Source organism: Equus caballus, chromosome 6 (genome assembly GCF_041296265.1).
Source record: "Equus caballus isolate H_3958 breed thoroughbred chromosome 6, TB-T2T, whole genome shotgun sequence".
Taxonomy (NCBI): Eukaryota; Metazoa; Chordata; class Mammalia; order Perissodactyla; family Equidae; genus Equus; species Equus caballus.
The window spans coordinates 60609157-60632910 of NC_091689.1; the positions used below are offsets into that span (position 1 = coordinate 60609157).

At 37.4% G+C, this 23754-nt stretch overlaps 2 protein-coding genes across 47 annotated transcripts in view; one reads left to right on the top strand and one right to left on the bottom strand.

Moving 5' to 3' along the window:
* Positions 1 to 23754, bottom strand: part of SLCO1A2 (solute carrier organic anion transporter family member 1A2) — a 117994-nt gene that overhangs the window by 91028 nt on the left and 3212 nt on the right. For 25 of the 45 annotated variants that reach the window (XM_070269110.1, XM_070269100.1, XM_070269094.1 and 22 more), the window contains exon 1: positions 12791 to 12964. The exons of 9 other annotated variants lie outside the window; for them this stretch is intronic. The gene's annotated coding sequence lies outside the window, so the exon portion shown is untranslated. Of the gene's footprint in view, positions 1 to 12790; positions 13044 to 20589; positions 20676 to 23754 lie in introns of those variants that run through there. 11 more of the 45 variants (XM_070269104.1, XM_070269115.1, XM_070269113.1 and 8 more) reach the window with 3 other exon arrangements.
* IAPP (islet amyloid polypeptide) lies at positions 65 to 6258 on the top strand. Of its 2 annotated transcripts, XM_070271016.1 has the most exons (4): positions 65 to 192; positions 505 to 619; positions 832 to 921; positions 4860 to 6258. In XM_070271016.1, the coding sequence occupies exons 2-4, from the start codon at positions 540 to 542 to the stop codon at positions 5047 to 5049; spliced, it is 360 nt and encodes a 119-aa protein (XP_070127117.1). In that variant the 5' UTR covers positions 65 to 192; positions 505 to 539; the 3' UTR covers positions 5050 to 6258. The 2 variants fall into 2 exon arrangements, with proteins under 2 accessions (XP_070127117.1, XP_070127118.1); XM_070271017.1 differs by lacking the exon at positions 65 to 192 and having other exon boundaries at positions 509 to 619; positions 786 to 921.

The following is a 23754-nucleotide window of genomic DNA, read 5'->3' on the forward strand; positions in this document are numbered from 1 at the left end:
AATTAATGACAGAGTCTCTCTAAACTGCATGATGTCAGAGCTGGGGAAGGTGTAAAGGGTACATAAGAGCTGGATTACTAGTTAACAAATGAGGGGGTAAACTCTCCAGCGGATGCAAGCTTAAGATTGTCCGTGAAGCTTTCTTGCTCTCAAAGACGTTTTCTGATATTGCTGACACTGAAACATTAAAAGGTAAAGAAATTCCTGTTTATGGGAAAGCATTATTTATTTAGGGAAGAACAGACTTGGGATTAAATATATGGCTTATTTCAAAGCAAAGTGAAAGCCATGATGGACTATAATATCAATTTTCCATATTGTTTAGAGAAGGAAATTTGGAAAGTAGAAATTTTGAAAATATTTAAGAATTGTTTGAGCAGTATTAAGGGACTATATCAATAAAATTATGATCCTTGGGGACTATGCTTTAAAAAAGACTTTTTAAAAGGAGGCTCTAGTTTAAAATTCCATCAATCAGTGCCATAAGAAATTTCTTGATTTCAGTGCTGAATTGTGCTTTTTGGAAAATTTGAGAAGCAATGTGCATCCTGAAGCTGCCAGTAGTTCTCACTGTGCTCTCTGTCACGTTAAACCATCTGAAAGCTACACCCATTGAAAGGTTAGTAACTTTAAAATCCTGTTTCTTTTGCAAAGTGTGGGAAAATTAGAATTAAATACTTCTACGTAACTAACAGCCCTTGTGCCATTAGCTTTCTGACTAAATCTTGCTTAAGAACAGTACATTAAGCTGTCCAACAGTTCCTTTAATTCTGTGTTCTTTAAAGCATAATGCCAGTGGCTGATGAATTTCTCTGATGGAACTTCTGACAGACAGGAATGGATAGTTCCAGTTTGGTCAAGAAATATGCCATTGGAACTTAGAGGAGCAAAGCCAGGACATGAAGCAGGAAAAACCAAAAGGTAATAACTTCTGCTATATTAACCTGATTCTCAAACAAACTGAAGAAAGTTAATTACAGAATATATTTTACATCAGGTGGAATTTTATTGTATATTTACATTGGTTTTTTTCTCAAAGGGCTCTGGCAATATCCAAAACTTTTATTTCTAGAAAACGAAATAATCGGGGGGCAAGTTAAAATTTTTAAGAAGTTAAATTTAGAAGATCTAGTTAAAAAGCCATTTGCTCTTAAGGGATTCTTTCTATATTGTTAACTGTTAATGAAACAGAATTATAAGAAAATTACAATATTCTTCATGAGATTTCTTCTGAGCTGCTCTAAATGTAAATTAATACCTCTTGAAAATATTTTCAATAGGAAACATATGCATCAGGATTTCCTAGGAAGACTTATTTTGAAACGTGCCATGTCATTTAAACAGTAATTTTAAGGAAATCTAAAAACTGTGTCAGATGAAAATGTAAGCAGTAACTACAACTTTCAAGTGCAAAGCCTTTAAAACTGTAATTCTCCATTTATTTAAAAGATTCTTAAGTCCAAATTCATGCATGTGTCATAAATAATATAATGATAATTTGTTCGTGCCTAAATCAATTTGACTCTCTATAGTCTTGTGGGACTGAACTTGTATGCTCTTTAGGACCAAGGAGAATTAAGTTTACTTCTGAAAAGAGTTTGCTTTAAGTCATATTAGAGCTTTCCTCATAGAATTATCAGCATCTTGTCTACTTTCCTTCAGGGTGTTTTTTGTTAAGATGGAGGTCTGTGGTAATATGCAAAGATTTCTGCAGCACTGACGTATAATAAATAGGAGGAATCGTCAAATTTTCCTTCTCATTTCAGAGCTTATCTAGTTTACAGGATGTTCTTCTCAGAATTGACTGTAATTTTCAATTGGATTTTTTGTGGATAAAAATAACTTTAAAACAGACATGAAGTTTCTAGTAAACTAGCAGAACAATCGAACGATGACAGGAAAATTTGCAGTATTACCCAGTATTTCTATCTGTATCTTGATATTTTCTTACGTTTGATAGAGACATTTGCTGAACACGTTTATCCAATATGTCTATGGATATGAGTTTACTGTGAGGTGAACTTCACTCAGAAATAGAATAGTACATAACAGTATTTAATATTAAATTATTTTCATACTATTCCCACAATATCTTACTTTGAGTTTTTATTAGACATACTTGTAAAACATTCTTCAAATTGCTCTTTAGTGAATTTCCTGAAATCAGCATATTTGGTCATTTTTTAAAAGGGGAGGAGAATTTATCATCCTGAGTTGCTCAATCATGTAACATTCTATAAATCTCAGACAAAGCTGAGAGAGCCTATGTAGAAAATGTCTCAAATTTTAAACACCTTTAAAATATAAAGCTAATGTAGATTTATTATTCAATGTCATGTTTCTCATAAAATTCTATCATCTCACTTGAGACCTTTTTCAACTTTAATACGTGTATGAGATGGGACTAAAAGGTAACAGACTGACTTTACAAGCCATACCCAAAACTTGTTATTTTATGCTCAAGACTAAGCTAAAGGATCACACACTTGCCCATCAACTTTTTAATACTCAGTTGTAAATATCTGCCTGGTGGATAATCAGAGGATAGCCAAAATCTAAGCACACGGGTTTTAATCTGTAGTCACTAGGAGCTCCCTATAGCAACTTATACACTTCCACTGATGAATATCAAGACCTGGGAGTAGGGACATATTTTTAAACTATTTTTAAAACCTTTGAAACAGATATTTTTAAAGAGAGACAATTTAAGAGTTATAGTTTGGCCTCTAGTCATCACTGTTTAAACTCAAAGTCAAGAATTAGTGCATCTGTGTAACTGGTCAGTGGCTTTACACTAGTGTTTATTACTGGATGATAGGCAGGTTGACCTTGTCTGCCTGGATAGTCAATGAGGAAAAATGCCTGAAAGCATTTTATGTCTTTCACTAATTATTTCAACGATCTTTTTCTATCTTGATAGTTTTGGGTGGAATCTTGTACATCCTGACTATTCTATTTACATGAAAATCTTGTTTGGGAAAGCGGTTTCACAGTTATGAAACCAACCACATAAAAGCTCTTAATATTTCCTTTAAGTAGGATGATGGCCCTGTAGCTAACCCAGATAAGGTAACATTTTAGTTAGAATAATTTTAAATCCTATTACAGACCTTGAGACCAGTTATCAAAGTACCACTCAGACGTTTAGCACATGGGATATTTCACACTCTGCTCCAGGCATTTGCCACACATATCTTGGGACAGATATCCCTTGGAACCTTCCCAATTTGACCCATAATTTTCTTTATAGCTTTCAATTTATTAGTTTGAAGTGTTTGGGTCAAATTCCAATACCTGCTGTTTTTCAGGAAAAGTTTATCATCTTTTAGAGTTTAATGTCCAATGTATGAATTACTGGTTCACTTCTGAAAAGCATGAAATCATTCTTTGGAAAGGCACATTGGCCATGCTTAGTACACAGGCAAGGAAAAATAACTGAGCAGATAATATGAATATTGATATATAGCCCGCGTAATTAGGTCCCAAAGTTGGTTTCCTTTGCCTGAATATTGGTTGGTCAACATATACTTATAATCAACAGATATCCAGTTCACTTGATGCTGTAAGAAGAATTTTGTGTATTTGGGAGGAAATACGAAAGTAAAAACCCTAAAGTTTCACATGAGATTTAAAAATATTTTCTCTCAGGCTATCTCTATCCAGAGATACAGATAATGAAGTACTCCCCACACAAAGGAAACATATTGAAATAAAATCCATTGCATTTTGCCCAAAATTATGTACATTCACTGGCTTCTGGATGTGCCTATTCCGCTTTTCCACTTTACACTTACCTTGAGTTTCACCAATATTTTGATTTCTATAGAGCTGTAAACTAAAACATTTCCCTATCTTTCCCTCTTCTTTTTTCTGCAAAAAGGAAGCAGTGCTATTATTCTGTATCTATTTCCAATACCATTTTGAAAGCACATTGAAACAAAAGGCGATACAAAAGTATAGAGTTGATAAAAATTAACTCTGCAAATAGACACAGAAGTTAAAATTCAAGTGAATTATTTAATCATAGTTATCATTTCTGACTTACCTCTACTATTATCAGGCAATTGTTTCAGGCAGCTGAAAGAATATAGTGAATATTCATAGTATTGACACAAAAAATCCTATAGTTTTAACATTTAACCGAGACCTGTCATTAAAATTGTTAACAGCATAAGAATGAAGTAGGTGGCAGGAAGATGGCAATGTTCATGTATTTATGCTAAGAATAATGGAACTCACACTACAATAGTCAAGAGTGCCTGAACAGATGATAAATTGTCTTCCCCTTGAGACTTTGTAATACCTGACATTTCTCTCTTAACACTCCTGATTCAATGATCTCAAGGAAGTTAACAGAAATTAACTTACACTGCTTAATTCTTAACAAAAATTAACTTACACTGCTTAATTCTTGTTGGAAAGGTGTGGGAAATGAACATATATATTTTTAATTCCACATACTCCAGGTTGCATATAAATTTTACATTGTAAATCCTTTTAATATATCAGGAAATAGATTTGTTGACAAGATTTAGAAGAATATAAGACAAAGACTCTTTTTTATTATCATTATCTGGGACATATTCTGACTTTCCAAAGAAAAGAGCATACTGAGAAATCCGACATTGACTGTAAAAGAAGGTTTGTTACACAATTTCCTAGTCAAAAATTGATTCTACTCCATCTTCAAAGTGTCAAAAAAATCTCAATCATCCAGCTGTTTCCAAACCGAAATATTGGGTTACTTATGTGAAAATGTTTCTTTTAGTTTTCATCAATATGAGCTATTTGGTGTCACCTAGCTATGTCCAATTCTCAGTCTAAGTCTTTAACCTTTCTTGTTTGTTCAATGTTACCAGTCATCAGATGGAAAAACGGAAATGTGACACTGCCACGTGTGTGACTCAGCGCCTGGCAAATTTTTTAGTTCATTCTAGCAACAATCTTGGTGCCATTCTCTCACCTACCAGTGTGGGATCCAACACATATGGCAAGAGGAATACAGTCGAGATTTTAAACAGAGAACCACTGAATTACTTACCCCTGTAGAGGTCAGTGTACCTCTACAGTTCTTATCGTTCTACGTATAAATACTCGAGATTTCCTGTATAATTTAACAGTGACTTTTTCATTGCTAGTGTGAACGTATGAGTCTGTGTATCTCACGTTTGTTTCCCGCACATATAAACTGTGGCCTTAAGAATTGTTTTACATTTAATATTAATCAAGATCCCATAATAAAAAGGCAATGACTTTCAAAATGAAATGTTCTTGCTATAGATTTTTATTTTTTAACATTTTTAAAGTCATTTCTTTTGTCTGTGTCTCTCTGACCTGAATTTGAGAAACAAAGGAGAAAATGATCATTGGAAACTTGATAAACTGTAAACATGATTCTGAACATTAGAAAATCAGCAATTTTAACTACCCTTGTTAAGTAATCCCTTTTTGCGTCAGATTTCTGAAATGAGAAAAAGAATGCTGTTAAAAAAATTAATTAAATCCTGCTCCTGACTCAGTCAAAATATTTTGAAAAATTCTATTCTTTGTTGTACTTGCTGGTACTGAGGTTATTTAGAAATGTAAAAGCAATTTGTGTCCATGAGGGTTTCATTGTGTGTTCTCATCAGTGAGCTTTTATTAAATGTATATGCCCTTTATACTGTTTAAGTGGCTTTCAGCAAATAGTCATATCTTTATGGAGGGTATTGCAAAAGCAACTTGTGTTCCTATTAATCACGTCTTCAATTAAAATACCACAGGCTTCTGGAAACCATGTACTGTATGGCAACTTATTTTCACTGTCACGCTAATTGGACATTTCTGGCAGAGGTTACGTGTGTGTGATGTGCTTTTTTGAAGGAAGTTGCAGTAGTGGATGTGAAATGAAGTGTTTTGCTTTAAGTCAGATTCTTACAGGATATCTGCTTTTCCCTAACTGTGAATTAAGCACCTTGGAAAGTAGCATTAATTCATACAAACTCCTATCATGCTACTTTATGCCATTTCTAGAAGGCAGTCAGCTTTTATTTTAAAAAAATAGAAAAAAGAAGCATCTAAATCTTAGTGAGAATCTGATTCATTGACTTGATCTCTACATTAAATTTTCCTTTTATGAAGTGTGCCTTAGATTACCAGATTATAGAGGTAGGGTTTGTTTGTTTGTTTGTTTGTTGGAGTGTATAGAGACAGGAGATGTTATTTATAAGGATTTTATATCATGAATTACATATTGAAATAAATAAATGAGCATATAAATTCCTATTTGTGATGTTCAACTGTTGGTCTTCCTTCAAAATGGATTTGAGCTCAACATTTTAAATTGAGTAAGGCACATTTAAATAACAATCCCTTAAATTTACTTATTTAAAAATTTCCCACAATAGTCTACTTTAAGTAACACTTTATTGCATATCACATCTATGACAACTTCCCAATCCATCTTTCAAGAGTTAATGAAGTTTTAATGAGCGCATATGATGTTCAAGGACATTGTATGCAGTAGCGCACAATTACCAGGTATAAAACAAGAAAAATTATGTATAGTAAACCTAAAAACCTCCGGTGCTAAGGAGTAGAAGGTAGTTAGTTACTATGTAAGTTATTCCAACTGGGAGACTTTCGAGAAGGAAAGAGATTATTACATTGATACGATAGACATTAATTGTAAATATTGTTCTAAAGTTTATTCATAAATTTATTATCAAAGTGAAACATTTGAACAAATTCTGCATTGTTTCCTTAGTTGATCTTTGTAGGCCAGTAGGAATGTAAATGTATAAAAGTTGGGAATGCCTAATTGCCATGGAGTGTACCAGATACTTTCCCTGGTTTCTCGCAATTACCTTGTGAGAATAATGATGAGTGTAACAATATAATTGGAGATATCAACAGTAGGTTTCAATGATTAAATTTATCCCAATCTTTCTCATTGTGCCTATGGTGCATGAAATCATAGGTACTCTTGAGTAACGTAAGAGTGAGTTAAGCTTCCAAATATTTATCTACACACAACAAATTATATATTATTGAACATTTAGAAATGCAAATGATTCCTCTATCTTCCATATTGCAATACAGAGTTAGAATAAAGAATTTCTTTATTAATACCACATTTAAAACTTCTAGAAATTCTCTTGAGCCTTGTGAGAGGATATTATGCAATAAGCCTCTTACTTCCTGAAGCCTGAATATTATTAACTAGAAATATTATGCTTAGATTTTTTTTTCCTTCTGGAACAAGTAAATTTTATTGGAAGAACACAAGTGTTCTATAAAATGCAAGAAGCTTAAGCAGCAAACACATTTTCAGGACACAGAAATGAGGATAGCTCAGGAAACTCAACAACATCTTTTCAATTATATGCTCTGCAGTGAAAGGATATTAATGAGCCTTTGCAGGCTATCACTCATTCTCTAAATGTAACAAAAGTATAAGTATCAAACCAAGTAGCAACGGCTGGGAACTCAGTGACACCGAAAACAGAGGGTGAAGGAAGGTCTCAGAGAAAAGGTGCCTCCTGGAGAGACCAATCAGCCTGAGACCTCTGCCGTCCACCCTGTAGAATACATGTACAGGACAGACACATTTTGACACATCCCGTGTATAAAATATTTCAAAAGATTTCTTGAGTAAGCACAAAAGCACATTTTGTAAACAAGGAACACAACCCGACGTCCAAGCTAATCCCAATGTCACAGTACCCGAAAGTCAATTTCTGGTCACATGACAAATAGTTGACGTCACAGGGCCACTCCTTGAGTGGAAGTTCTGCAGGTGAAGTTCATGTCTTTGGAGAACTGCTGTGGTTCTGTGAAACTCAACCCCTGTGGACTAAAGGTTATCCTTACACACGGCCAATGCCAATGCTACATATAAATGGAAAATTCAAGGCAAAACAAGAATACAGATGCAGTAAAGGGCAGAACCTATTTATCCATGTAGAAGCATTCTTCCCTTCAGCTCTAAAATTAAAATCATTTGTGAGGGAGCACTCATCTGTAGTCATGGGAGGGTCTTTATTATTGTTATTATTTTAAGCCACTTTATTGAGGGATGAGGGTATGATTGACAGACCAAAAAGCTGTACATATTGAATGCATACAACTTAATGAGTTTAGAGGTAAGTATATGTCTGAGAACCATGACCACATTCTATGCCATAACATTTCTGTTCTCTCCAAAGTTTTACTTCACCTATTTTTTCCACTAATTTTATTCAAATTATTTATTAATGATTAATAATATTAAATATATTTATTATGTGTAATAAGAGCACGACATAGAATTTACCCCCTTAGCAAATCTTTCTGTACACAGCCCATCTCTTCTGGGCTCTGGAGAAGTCGAGGTGCTTGGTTCCTGGCTTTACCCATATTTCACACACGGCAGCTTAGTCCCTCAACTGCCCAACCTTAGACTCCCAGTTGATCCGAGAGCTGACTCGACCCCAGGCCTTTCGGCACTCTGGAAGGCCACTGTGTCTGACTGGCGGGGGTGACTGAGAAAGTCATTGACTCTCTTCAGGATTCACTGCACAGAGCCCACTGCCATTCTTCTCTGAAGTGGGTAAGAAGCAGTACGGTAGGTCTGCCTGTGAATAAGAAGAGGCAAGGGAAGCTCAGAAGGCCAACCCAAATCTAAGATGTGAGCTGGCCTGGCTGGCCATCCTCAGGAATCCAGATACTGTGCTCCTGGAGTCAGCATGATGGACTGAGAGGGCAAACTTGAATCCAGAGGGGTCGAGAGGAGATCCTTCAAACTATACAGGTGTGTCCACATTTGCACATTGTTTCTACCTTTTTTGAAAGGACTGCACACTAAATATCCATAACACAGAATCTGAGTCCTCTCTTACCAAGTGTTGTGTCATGTCCTGTGTATCACAAAACACAGAGATCAGACCTCTGACTTCACATGCAGACAAAAACTCAGTTCACTTGGAAAATGGAAAATAGCACCTGTCCCAGAATATATGTCTTAACTTGACAAGAGAGCCATATTTTCTCATATCATATCCATCAGTGTCCAATGTTACCTTCTGTCCCACCACCATGCTGAGCTTAAGGTAGTGTGGGAGAATGCAGAAAGGGAACACGAGACACAGCCCTGCACCCACCATGCCCATCACAACTTTCACACTAATGTCCCTTGTTGTCGCCACTCTCAGTTTTTCCTTCTACTCTCAGAGTGTCCTCATATCTCTGCTGGGTTCTTATGTGCCAGCCCCAGACTTCACCAATCTTGAGAAATCAAAAACCTAAAATAGGAAAACCAGAAGGCCCTTCCCCTCCTCAAATTGCAACTCCCCCCATCCTCTCACCTGTCCGTAGCTGCAGTGCCACACATGATGCACACACCCCTCACTGTTGTGCACAGCACCCTCTTCCCTGTGAGTGCAGACAAAGTCCCCTTGAGGCAATGTCACCACCCCTGTGAGAAGACCAAAGTGGCAGAGGGGCAGACCACCAAGCAGCAACACCTTCTAACAGAATCGGGGAAGGGACAGTCAGAGCCAGTGAGTACATGGCCTCTTCAGCAATGAAGAATAGGAGGGTGAAATCCTCCAGCCTAGAAAGCTCACCAGGGACATTCCTGGACATCCAGGCTCATCTGCACACGCCCCTGAGGATCTAAATGTCCACAGCTTCAACTACTATTCATTGACAGGACCCAGTGACTCTTGTCTTCCTACCAATGTGCAGAGTGTACTCAGCAGAAGAGTGCACACAGCTAACGTGGAAATGTTTGGATAAAACTCCAGCCGAATTCCCATCCCGAAATTCAGGATCCCTAATGATTCCTAATATGTCATTGCTCCGCATGGTGAACAACACTCTGTTCATCACCTTTATGTCAGAGCGCAGAAGACTGACAATAGGCCATGGCCAATTTCTTCCCAGGGACCCAAAATTTCCCACACCCCACACTTGGCCATTGCCAGTGTGCACTTTCTGTAGGCGTTTAAGGAGGCATTTGAGTCATGTGAGGGTGGAAGGAAGAAGTGTCTGGGAGGTTTGTTGAAAGAACACACCAGCAACAGCAGCTCACTTTCATCATTCTCTCCATGAGAACACAGCTCACTAACAATATGAAAGACTGAGTGGTCAACTCAACCAAGAGCGATTATTAACCAGAAGCAACAGCAGGAGCCTCTCCCAAGACTCCCTCAGGTTAATGTTCTAGACAACAGTGTAGCAAGGTGAAGGGCCACCATTACATGAACCATTTTTCACAGGATAAGTCAGTGTGCAGTGTGCAGGATGAGGCAGAAACAGCAAAGCATTCCCCAGCAGCAAAGTCCAAAATTCTCAGGGAAGTTGGACAAATAAGGAACAGAACCCATCATCAAAATTTCATCTTGGCCAGTGGGCCATATCTTCTCATGTCACACTCAACAATCTGCATTGTTATCTTCTACCCTCCAGCCACGCTGATCCCACGTAGCGCCAGGGATGAGGAAGTGGGCAGGAGACACTCTTGAATATATTAAGGCCAATACACCCTTGACACTGAGGGCCCATATCCTCCTGTCTGCTTTGTCCTCGTGCTCTGAGAGCAGCTCTACAGAGGGACACTCTTCCCAGCCCCCTCCCCACCTCTAGGCTTCAAACACCTGAAGCAAGGAGTTAATCCTTCCATCTTTCCTGATCAGAGAACCCCTTTCCCCATGTTAGCCTCCAACCTCTATCATTCTTCTCAAGAGAACAGACAATCAAAAGTGCCTGGAGAACCAGTCAGGAAATCTCTTTAGCTCAAGATGTATTCTCTCATGTAAATTGGTAAAGCCACAATGGAAAACACTATGGAAGTTCCTCAAAAAGTAAGAGTAGAGCTACCGTATGATCCAGCAATCCCACTTCTAGGGGTATATCCAATGGACATGAAATCACTATCTCAAAGACATATCTGCACTCCAGTGTTCATTGGAGCATTATTCACAACAGCCAACACGTGGAACAAACTAAGAGTCCATCAACAGATGAATGGATAAAGAAAATGTGGTACATACATACAATGGAATACTTTCAGCCATAGAAAAGTTTGCACATGACAGGGAACCAGTATAACATGGAATACACTCCATTTCAAGAGCCTACCCCTAAGGGTTCCAATATAATCCCTTCTCTTTCCAACCCCCACGTAAATAAGAGGAATGAAAAAATACATATGGCAAACAGGTCTTCAACATGGAATTCTTAACACCAAGAATCTACAGCACATTAACATTCACAAGAGTGAGAACACATTCATGAGTACATGCCTCATTGGGCTAAGTGACATACATGGTTGGCCTCGGAATGAACTCCTGGGAAAGAACCATGGAACCTGATCCCATCTTACATTCTGAGGAGAGTCTCCTGCTCTTTCCTGAGAGGCTTGATTTTGAGAATGCCACCAATTAGAGAGTCACCCTTTTGGAATCCTCAACTCCATGACTTATTTTTAAATGCCAATACTCAGTGGATTTACCCATTAAACCGTTCATTTAGGTCTTTCCCAACCCTCTCCTACATAAAGTGACCTAAGATGACTTTCATGGGCAGTGGGTACAACAAGTGAGTGTGGAAAGGGAAGAAGGCATCACAGTTATTGTCAAGTTTCACAAGCGTTTTTGCCTAGCATCTAAGCAAGTCATGGTCACTGTCATGCCACTTGGTGAAGAAACATGGGCTTGAGCACGGGTTTTTCTAAGCATCTCAGACCTCGGGATTTCACTGGATAGACAACTATAATGACCTCATCTTCCAAGGCCCTAAAGTAATCTAACAGATTACAAGGATAAGGAAATGTCTTTGTAATGCCAACACAATGTATAAAAGCAACATACTTTAGTTTCGAATCACGAAGAAATGTGGATTGTTTTGACCTTTGGTGAGTGAACTTGAGATTCTATGATGTCACCTTCTAGATAAAACCTGTGATAATAAAGTCACTGAAGAACCAGAGGTATCTATGAATCCAAAGGTCAGAAGTGTCTTTGAACACATCTTAGAAAGTTCATATCTATATCTAGCACTCCCTTGCCAATTGTCCAAAGTCTTCACTTGAGTTTCAACAAATTAACCATTGTCCAGGAAAGAAGTGACTTTATACAGACAAGGAAGAGGGGAGACTTTTGTGGCACTGCCAGTTAACAAGTGCTCTCCAGCCTGAACTTGGTGCTGAGCCACATCAGCTTTGATGAAGGGCATGCAAGTTGGCCAGAAAAGAATGTGGTTCAGAGAAGGCAAAGTCCGAATTGCCCAGCTTTCCCTTGGCATCATAGGAGAATTAGAGAAGCTGGTTTCTAGAGAGATGTACAGTAATCGCTGAGGAAATTTGCTGGCCCGTAGGGGTAAACTGGCAGACTACCATTCTCTGGCACCCACTTGGTGTACAGGTCTCATCATTGTCCCCCACTTCCCAGTTAGAGCTGGCTTTAAATTACATGCAAATCCACATTCTCGCACTTGTCTGCCTGGTCTTGAGTATTAGTTCCAGTTCCACTCTCTTCTCATTACAGGTCCATAGGCTGACCAGTACTGGACTTTTCCACCACAAGTGACTTTTGGGATGGCAGGAGAGGGACCCACCATGTTCCCTCATCGCAGAGGGGAATGGTCCACCTGTGCTTAGGTTTAAGAATATCTTTTGGTTAAGAGAGAAAAGCTCATGAGTCTAAAGCTCCTTTGGCTGACTACAGGGAAGGCTTTTCATATAAAGTTGGAGGAAGTATTCTTTTCCACCCATTATCCTCCCTTTCACATACACACTACCCAAAGCTGTGAAAAGATTCATCTCACTTACATCCAATGTACTGGTAGTAGACATTATAAGCGCTCTTCTTCCTGAGCACACAGGAGATTATAGTTCTCAGCCACCTTGCATTCAGATGCGGCCACGTGGCTAATTCTGGCTAATGAAACATTGGCAGAAATGATGTGTGTCACTTCCAGGCTGCACAGTAGGTAAAGAGCCTATGTGAAATTTTTCAGTCTTTCTCCTTTCTCTGCTCCAGCAGTTCCTGATGAGGAGGCGTCCAATCAGGCTGTGTCCCTCAGTGACCTGGTGAAGCAGAACGTTCCTACTGATCTGTCTTGGACATGGTGTGTGACCAAGCAGTAAACTTTTGTGCCTTTTTTCTGCAGCCTACCATAATACAATAACCAAAGTCAAACTGTCATCCTACCTAACAAACCTACTTCTGCTGACTCCATTGTATTTAATAAAGCACAGCCATGCTTCCACTATAAATTAGCCTTGAAATCTTGAAATTATCACCAATTTCTCAAATTCCCTGCTTCACACATTCAAATCAGTTGCCAGGACATATGTCCTCTAAGCCTCCTTGCTACTAATATATGTCTCTCTTTTCTTCTCCTTTTACCAATGATATAACTCTGGCCATCTTCACTGCAAGCCAGGACCTCTACAACAGCCTGCCAATAGTTATCCAATCTCCAGTATATTCTGCCCTTCTACACACCAATACCAGAATGTTTCCAAATGCACATTTCTTACTACATCAGTCTTCTATGCAGAGTTTCTCAAAGGCTTGTTGGTTTGTTGTGATCTACAAAAATACATCAACTTCTTTAGCCTGACATTCAAGTCCTTGCATAGGTTAGCCCCAATCCTCTTTTCTGGCTTTATCACACATCATTTCACTTCATATACTTACACTCTGCCAAACTCTTTGATTGTTTTAGTTGTTTCTATTTAACTGATATCATCACATTTTCTCTTATTTTTCCGTCTCTGTCTCTTCCCTTCATTCCCTCCAAAGTGAACAACTGTTCCCATGCAGGCTTTTGAAATCTTTCAATGACAAAGTCATCAAGAATCTTTCATCACTGTCCCACTGAATACAATTTTTCCACTCACTGAGCTCTCATCATACTTTGAAGATATCATTTAGAGTCAAAAGAAATATGATGTTAGAGTATTGTATTATTACTATTTCATTTGTGTTAAAAATACTATATTCTAAGGTTACATTATTGCTGTATTATTTGTGTGACTGAAACATTTCTCTTTACCATTGCTAGGTTCCTAAGAACAGAGACTAGGACTTAATCCTTCTTTCCAGAAATTTCCTACTTCACAATCAAAGAACTTAAGCGTATCTACATATTCTGGAGAGAGTTAGGCTACTTGAGCAGTTTCCATCTTCTGTCCTTGATATTGGGCTGGTATAGAGCTTAACAGCTCTCCTGAAAATGATTTGACATTTACCACCAGCATCCTTTGGTTGACAATGGATTAAGCAATTGTACTATCTAAACATATCATGTAGATTATGGAAGAAGCTAGCACTTAGCATTTTATCCCAGGGATGTTTTGCCATGTAACTAAAAATAATTGATAAATTGCTATGGAATATATTTTCATTATACCAGAACATATTAATTATGGTTTTCTTGCCTTGATTTGAGTTACTAAATCCTTTAGGAAATGAATTTCATCATCAAATAAACTGAACATGGTATTGTGCAATTAAATATTTAAATTCCATAAAGTAATTATTAAAACAAGAATCCTCAATTTTTATAATAAATGAGATTAAGTAAATTCCATAAAAATGGGCTTTCTGGTGGAGTGGGACAGGAGCAAATGGTCATGTTTCTCAATTTATTGGAAGACAAATGCTTTTTCATTTGAAAAATGATAAAACATGCTAGCATACTTCCCTTTTAATTGATTTAGAATATGCATTTAACTCGTAAGCAAATTTTGTAAACAAAATTCAAATCTTTCCCAATTATTTGAACTTTGAAAATTATTTAATTTTAATCACTTTTGTGAAAATGTAGTAGTATACACTGGCCATTCCTCTACATGCTGATCTTTAACCTACATTTGGAAAACATTTACACTGATGGAAATGTCTCTGCTTTGAAAGCTTGATTGATAGTTCATAATGAGATATCAAAGAACATAGTGAGTTACAGTTCTGTGGCACTTTCAACAAGAGAAGTAAAGACACAAAGCATATTAGAAAATCATCCATGATGCTCAAACATGCCTTGATAATCAATCTGGAGAGTTCCGGTCAATCAGGAAAGAAATAGATTAAGTATTTGTGCTAAGTAGATTTATCAGCTTAGAAACCAAATAGGAGCTAAGACTGTACATATGAACAGCCAAGTGTTTTTCTGTGAGGCAACATGTGATTAGTAAAATAGCTATATCGTTGGTCTGAAATTAATATCCTTAAGGATACAAACCATCGCACTTCATGCTGTCTGGAATAAGAACACTCTCAATAATTTCTTAAAAATTAAATTATGCTGTAATTGTTATTCATATAGCAGCTAATATTTTTCCTCTTGGGATTCAGAGATCTTTTCTGCATAGTGGATGCCATGTTCCACTATCTAAACACCTTTACTTAGAATTCTGTAAGAAGACCAGGTGATAATAAGAATTACAAACACATGTTTTAAGATTACAAGGTGGATCACAAGCTTTTTGTGGTAGGTAGGACCAGGTATTATTCTGTTGTTGAGTAATAGAAAGAATCTAAAAGGGCAAGTCTACTGATGAAAGTCCATAGGACAGTTTTGGGGAAACACCAACAGCTGCTTTTGGACATCTGCAAAATGCTACTGCTTATCTGATAATTACTCAAAGGGGCTTCTCATTATTTCTAGGAAGGAAGCCTTTTCAATACAGCCTTTATAATAACTATTTTTGCTGCTAAAGAAATCACTGAGTAACAAGGTCCAGTGGAAAAGTCCACGGTGTTTCCAAGGCCCTTTGGGTATTTACCAACAGTGTGAAATACACCTATGCTGGGTAGAACTAAGTAATGGCATCTTCTTAAAAATTGCACTCGGATTTTTCACCTCTTCCTCGTTGTGTAGAAGGTGTCAATAGCATCCCTGATTTCAGACCTGCTATTTCTTCATGAGGACAGTGTAAAAATGCTTAGGAGGTGAAAAAATAAACTACAGTAGGAACCAGAGATTTGAATTTTGATATATCATTATTGATCTGAAGTCTTTTTTATCTCCTGGAAAAGATAAGAAATACACATTTCCCCTTCTCTTTCCCAAAGGAGAGAACCACCGTTTTGCTGCTGGTCACCATGCAGCTGAAGACGAGAGATTTGCATTTGTTCCACAGCAACACCCATGGGAGGGGCTAGGAGAGAGCTAATGAGGCCGTATGGTAGGAAGGCTGTGCAGCTTGGAGTCAAATAGACTTGGGTGACTATGATCGAGTTACTCTGAACCTCCGTTTCCCATATGTGACATGAAAAGAACAATAAATAACAGAGATTGTGAAGATGAAATGAGATCTTGTCAGTGATGAAAATAGCTAGGATTTTGGCTGCAAATCTCCCCTACAATAAATGTTGGTTCTTTCCTTTCCTTTTGTAGAGGAAGCCACCTCTTTCTTCTATAAAGCATTTCCCACAAGGTCCACTTTGCCACGGTAGAATGGCATTGGATGACACTTTGTAAGCGGGAGGTACCTGCCCGTTGTAGAGCTCAGGAAGGTACTGAGGAGGCAGTTAATATGCTTTTTAATGACAGAGACTCTACTCTACATCTGAATGTCCCTATCTGATTGTCCATCTCAGCCTGTACTTGGTATGATTTAATTGGTACCCATAAATTGCTAAGCCCCCACTGCCCTCCCATTTAGAGCTACATTTATGGCATGTTCACTATGTGCCAGATGCTATTTTAAGCTCAGTCACATGTATTACCTGGTTTAATCCTCGTAAAACCCTATTAAAAAAATTATTATTTCCAGTTATAAAATAAGTTCTGGAGATGTAATGTCCAGCATGGGGACTATAGTTAATAATACCATATTGTATATTTTAAAGTTATTAAAAGGGTAGATTTTAAAAGTTTTCATCACAAGAAAAAAATATTTGTAACCATGTGTGATGATGGATATCAACTAGACTTATTGTGGTGATCATTTCTCGATATATACATATATAGAATTATTATGTTGTACATCTGAAGCCAGTATAATGTTATACATCAATTGTATTTCAATAAAAATATCACTATTCCTGTTAATACAGATTGTACAGATGAAGAAACTGAAGCTGTTTGACCTTGGGAAAATCACTTAACCTTCATCTGCCTCATTTGTGCCAAATACAAATCAAGTTCCATGGTGGAGTCAAGACACTAACCCAAATATTAACCCAAATAGTCATCACTCCATACATTTGCTTAGCACCTATTATATGCCAGACATTCTTAAAAGTGCTTGGGAGGCCTCAATAAACCAGACAGGGGGACAGCTCAGGGGCATAGCGGTTAAGTTTGCTGGATCCACTTCAGTGGCCCGGGGTTCACTGGTTCAGATCCTGGGCGTGGACCTACACACCACTTATCAAGCCATGCTGTGGCAGGCATCTTACATATAAAGTAGAGGAAGATGGGCACAGATGTTAGCTCAGGGCCACTCTTCCTCAACAAAAAGAGGAGGATTGGCTGCAGATGTTAGCTCAGGGCTAATCTTCCTCAAAAAAATAATAATAATAAAAAGTAAACCAGACATAAAAAATCCCCCATCCTCATGGAATTTACATTCTAGTTTTGGGATTGTGGTGGTGGGTACCAGAGCTGTGCTCTTAGCCACTATGTTTAACCGCTGCCCCCAACCTAAGGGATTCATAAAATCTCTCATCTGTCTTTCACAGCTAGATAAACTAAATCACAGGCACTTTGAGGAAAGCAAGAAATCGGGACAGAATTAGAAGAAAAAAAGCCACTATTTTCTAAGTACCATGTATGTGCACTTTACATATATATTATTGTTAATCTTCACAACACGCTGTAAAGTGGATATTGGTATACCATTTATTGATAGAAACCAAGGAGTAAAAGATAAACTGATATAAAAATGTCATTCTTTAAAATGGATATGAATGACAGGGATTTCTTTGCTTTCTCTAAACAGCCACATATTTCAAAATAAAGAATTATATTTTTAGAAGAAAATGAGCTGACTTGTCCAAGATCACACAGATAATAAGGATCATTCCAAGATTGGAACCCATGTTTATCAGACTCCAAAGCTCAGACAATTTCCCTACATCGTGTCCAAACAAAAATATTTTTCTTCCACTTCCCCTGTGCCCTGCCAAATCAGTTTGTCTTGGAACTGGACAAACAGGTCAGGCAAAAGAATAATGGGACAAAAATATGTTTGATGTTAAGAATAACAACATTTACTCTACTCAGTATGAGATAGTTTTGCCGTGTCTTATTTTGTTTTTTAAGGTTTCAACTGAAAGAAAGTTTGAAAAATCTAATTCACTTATTAAATATGTACAATACTAGAAGATTACTGGTGGCTTATCTTTATTCCATGTCCCCCAAGCCAACTGAGATTTTCTATTGAGACTTTTACTTCTTTGTTCTGTATACAACTAAGAAAATTTTCTTTTGTTGTTAAATGAAAACTCTGCTGGGTGAACAGACCCACATCCAGTAACCAGTCCATTAATGTCCTTCCATGGGGCTTCAGACTACATTTTCACCTGCATTGCTCTGCTCCCCTTGTACAGTAACCTTCTACACATTCCACACCTCACACTCACCCACCTCCATACTCTCGGTCATGCGATTTGCTCACCTTGCAATATCCTCCTCTGGGTGTCTATATCCAGGTTCTACTGAAATGCCACATTCTCCAGGGAACCTCTCCTCTGAATTTGCATAGATTTTTACCATATTTCTCTTCTGATATCAGTTTATTCAAATAGTCATTCAGTCACTCAACAAACGTTTTTTGAGCTCATTTTGTATTTGATACTATGTTAGTGGTTGGGATTTCCTTGAAGACGTTTACAGTTCTACCTTGTATTTTGGTTATGCATGCACAGTTGTTCTTTCCTCATCTAGCCTGCAAACAACGTGAGGACAAGGAAGTATAAATCATCTCTGTAATTCCCACAAGATTTAAGCCTATTACTTGCACATGACAGGTGTTCAATATATATTGGTTGAACAAATGTGTTCCGTGAATGATGAGCAAATGAATGGATGAGTGAACTTTAATATAAAGTTATGATATAATACAGTGTGATGAAGCTGATGGAGTGTAGCATCTTACACTCCCTTTGTAAAACAGGGATAAAAATTGTAGGGTTTTATGAAAGACTACAAATAAAATATGCAAAGTACCCAGCACATCTTTGATGATCAATCAGCAGGTATATGACCATAGTAACTGTTCACAAACAAAAGAATGATATGGTCTTACAGTGTGTCCTTCTGTTGTAACAGCAAACCAGGAGGATTTAAAAAGAGAGACAGAGAGAGGGAAATAAAGATAAAGGTAGATAACAAAAGTGGGCACACAACAATATGGGAAAAGGTCCAAAGAAACAAAGAAGGAAACAGAATAATGACAATAATCTACCCAAATCCTAAATGGGATTTGTATCATTAGATAAACATTCCTGCTCCAATAACCAGTAGCACAAAAGCACTTTTCTTGCACAACCGCATCTAGTATTACAAAAATTTGACAGAACCATACAAGATGCAGGTTTGGAAATCCACCCTCTTCCCTGTGGGAACAGTCTTTTTGTTATTTAGAACAATGGTTGTGATCAGCAAAAAGTGGTACACAAATCCTAAAAAGGAAAGAGCAGGAAATATAGAAACAGCACATCTGGTAGAGTTTACCTGGGTTATAAGGAGTTTAGAAGAGTGAAAGCAAACTCCAAAATTCTAAAATGATAGAATTTAAGTAGCTGGAAATGTTACCCTCTATAAGCAAACTACATACTAATAAATTATTTTTAAAGTTGAAATCATAGACAAGCATAATAAAAAGGAAAACTAATTTTATCAAACAATTGTAGACAAATAAAAAAATCTCTTCGTCATCTTCATAGGCAAAGTGCTTTGATTATCTTCTAAACACGTGAATATGGGGCCTGTGTAATTGAAATGTTGAAATAATTAGGATGAGCTTCCGTGAAGGCTAGGAGGCTGTAGTCCTACCCACAGCTATAACTGTGAGAGAACCGTACTCTGGTTTGTGATAATTCACTTCCTTTTATTGAATACACACCTCCACTTTCAGAAATATGAATTATCTGAATAAGCAACAAGTCTCGAGCAGCACCCCTGACCAGAGTAAGCCCCCATAACTTTTCATAATTTGAAATTCATTCTTTTGCATTTTAAGGGCTTTTTAGTTTGAGTCCCTGATTAAAAGATGAATCCCTCTTGACGGGGAAATCCTTATCATTATCAACTAATACCCCAGCTAAAATTAGTTACCAGTTAGCTAAGAACAAAGCCCTTGAAGAATGGGATAGGTGCCTGGAGACAAGAAACATGGTGAGGCAAGGGGGAGCGTGAGCTGTAAGGAAAAGAAAAAGGAGAAGCAGCAGCAGGAAAAGTGTAAGAGTCCTGGTCACCTTAGAATTTCTCTGGTCGGGCTTTGGGGCCTCCAAACATTTGCAACCATTTTCCCACACACAGCCAGGCATGACCAGGATTTAAAGCACCAATTCTACTCTGGTTATAAAGATCCTGAATGTTAGCCTGGCCGAGGAGGTAGAGAAGGCTGACAGGACAAAACAGAGAAAAGAGCAAGACAACGGAAACCACCTGTTTCTCTGAAGCTTCGGCAGGCTTCCTCAGACAGTATTGGATCCTTCAGAGTGCTCAGGAAGCCCCTTTTTCCAGAACCCCTCCTGCAAAAACACCCCCGGAAAATTAAACAGGCTACAAAATAGAAGCAAACCCTTTGAGTTCCAGGAAATTCAAACTCAGTTTCCGGAGCTTTATTTGAATTTAGGTTTATAATTAGTATCTGTCTATATCAGGATATATGTCTAAGTGTATCCAACTTTCATAATATTAAAGCAAAATTGAGCATTTAAAGGATTGCCTTTTAAGATGCTGAAGAGCAAAAAAATCAACGGACATTGAATACTACTACAGTAAGGCCACTGGTATAGTAGGAAGGACAAGGTTTTGAAGTCCGGACCCTGGCTCTTTTTCAAAACTTTGCATACATTTCTTAACGTCTTTTAGCCTCAATTCCCTCATTTACATATGAAAAAAATATCTGCTTTGCAGACATGTGAAGATAGAGATAATGCATAAAAAGCACTTAGTATAAAATTATACCTGGCTATACTAGATTTAGCAAATTTTAGCTGTGACTATTACTAACTAAATTCTAGGAGACGGCATGAACCAACAGATGAGGTGTTAAAAAAATTACACAGCTTCACTACTTTCACATTTGGCCCCACCTTGATGCTAAGACTTGCGAGTAAAAAATCAGAAAAAAGTAAACCCGGGTCAAGATGTTTAGAAGATTCTAAAAGCTGCAACTGGTAAAATGCTGCAAGTGTAGAATTAGTCTTCCAGGGTATATTTGAATGTAGAAAAGACCCTTTTGTACTTCATTTTTGAAAATACCATAATACAACAATCTAATGAATGCTTAAATGCGGCTGCTTCAAGACGTAATGTGCTGAGGCTTTTTAAGACCTTTTAAATCTCACACTCTAGTACATGTTGCCCTTTTGGTATATTCAAGTTGAGAAGCCAAATGATCTAAAATGGATAATGCATTGCTTCACCACCAAAAATGAGTTTGGTCACTGTGACCAGTAATCTGAAGTAAATTATTTTTCCAACTATCATACAGGACGGGATCAGGATATAATGTATACACATCTTCAAAAATAGTTATAAGCATTACAGTCACATTTTACTATATGTTTTTATCCAGAACTTTGCCTCAGAAAAGCTTGGGTACTATTGCCACCCACATACTTTCCTTTCTAGTCTTTTCTAGGAATATACGTCTAAAACTTAATTGAGCCTTTAGAAATACCCACAAATGTGACCATAATTTCCAAATACAGGTGAGACTTACTCACAGTATTTGTTTAAGAGGTTAGCAAATGATCAATGTCCCAAGTGAAAAACAGAAACTTGGAATACAGTCAATGCTCTGCCCTCTTCTTTATGTATATAAACAATTTGTTCTCCCATGTAAATATGACAAAAGATAGTACAGCAAAATCAAAGATATGTTCACTACTCGAGTGTATTATTTCTGACATTTTACTCTCATACTGGGCAGGCCCTGGGAGTCTAGTAGTTAAGATTCAGCACTCTCATCACCACTATTTGGGTTCAATTTCCAATCATGGAACCACATCATCCATTTGTCAGTTGTCATACTGTGGCAGCTGTGTGTTGCTGTGACGCTGAAAGCTATGCCACTGGTATTTCAAACACCATCAGGGTCATCCATCGTGGGCAGTCTTCAAGGGAGCTTCCAGACTAAGACAGACTAGGAAGAAGGACTGGCCACTCATTTCCGAAAAAATTGGCCATGAAAACCCTATGAACAGCAGAGGAGCATTGTCTGGTATAGCGCCAGAGGGTGAGAGGGTGGCATAAAAAGACCAGGCAGGGCTCTGCCCTGTTCTATACAGGGTGGCCAGGAGTCAGAATCGACTCGACAGCACCAACGAAAAAAAAAGTTCATACTGAATTTAGATATTATGTAGTCCTACCAAATAGCCCCATTTACAATGGGTTTTAACACAAAGATTTACAGCACAAAAAATAGGAATGCATAAACCACAAATGACATTAGGAAATAAAGAAAACATCACATCCACACAGAAAAGAGATAAAAGAAAGAAAATGGATAGGAAAAGAAACCAGGACTTCTGCAAAATGAGGTGCTCCTGTGGGCTTTTCATAGTCCTACTTCCTGTGCTGTTTTTACATTTTAGAATGCAAATAAAATTTATACTGTTTCACTGGATTACCATATTATATTCTCATAAAGGTAGATGAAATTATAGATTGTTTTTGTCAAAAACAAAATTCTAATTTGTAAGACAAAAATGTTGGTGAACCAAGCCAACATACAACCCGGTCAACATTTTCCCATTCTTTTCCTGCACTGTCAACATTTTACGTCACACTTTTGGATGACATTTTGGAACACCCAAGCTGCTGCTGCCACATCTGAATTAATTCTAACCTTTAAACCCAAATAACCTAAATATCTCTGATGATTTGGGGACTGCCAAGGGACTGTCTAGGTAGATCTTGTTAGGCTTCCTAGAACTGACTCAAATAGGAGTTATTTAAATCTTCTCTTGCTGGATCCTAAGATTAGGAGATAAAAGATAAAAGATAAAAGATTAGACATCCATATGGCATATAACAAAAAATGAGCTAAGTGATGTAAGGGGCCTGTCACAATACATTACACATATTGTAAATTTCAATAATTGATAGCTACTGTTACCTCTATTTTTAAACAAAATATCTGAAAAGTTATCAAGCTTGAGCTTCATCTTGTCCTCATTCTGCTTCTAGGTAGCTGTATTGAGTGACTCCCAAGACATTTTCTACTTTCTGTCCTCATTTCAAATATGGGACATGTAATGCTATTTATTTCCTGTTTTAAAATAAATAAATGGCTATTTTGAAGCCTTAAAATGCTACATAAATGTCTGAAATTATTGTCATCATTATTATAAATGATAAGTTCTACTTTAAAAATCTCCCTTTATTGAGTGGCCCAAATTTGACTCACATGCTTTTACTATCCTTACCAGTGCCCATCCTATGGAATTGATGACATCCCTCTAAAGCTAAGTCTACTCCCATGATTCATAAAGATATCTCCAGGTTAAATGGCAAAATATTATGTATGTGTAGAAAACATTTAAGTGGAAAAACTAGCGACAAACAGTACACCAAAGTGAAAGGATAGTTGAAGGAGGG

Excerpts from the sequence above, each read along its gene's own strand:
- IAPP (XM_070271016.1), top strand. The coding sequence starts at position 540 with ATGTGCATCCTGAAGCTGCCAGTAGTTCTCACTGTGCTCTCTGTCACG. Across the intron at positions 620-831 it reads AAAGCTACACCCATTGAAAG|ACAGGAATGGATAGTTCCAG; the intron begins GTTAGTAACTTT and ends AACTTCTGACAG. Across the intron at positions 922-4,859 it reads GAAGCAGGAAAAACCAAAAG|TCATCAGATGGAAAAACGGA; the intron begins GTAATAACTTCT and ends CAATGTTACCAG.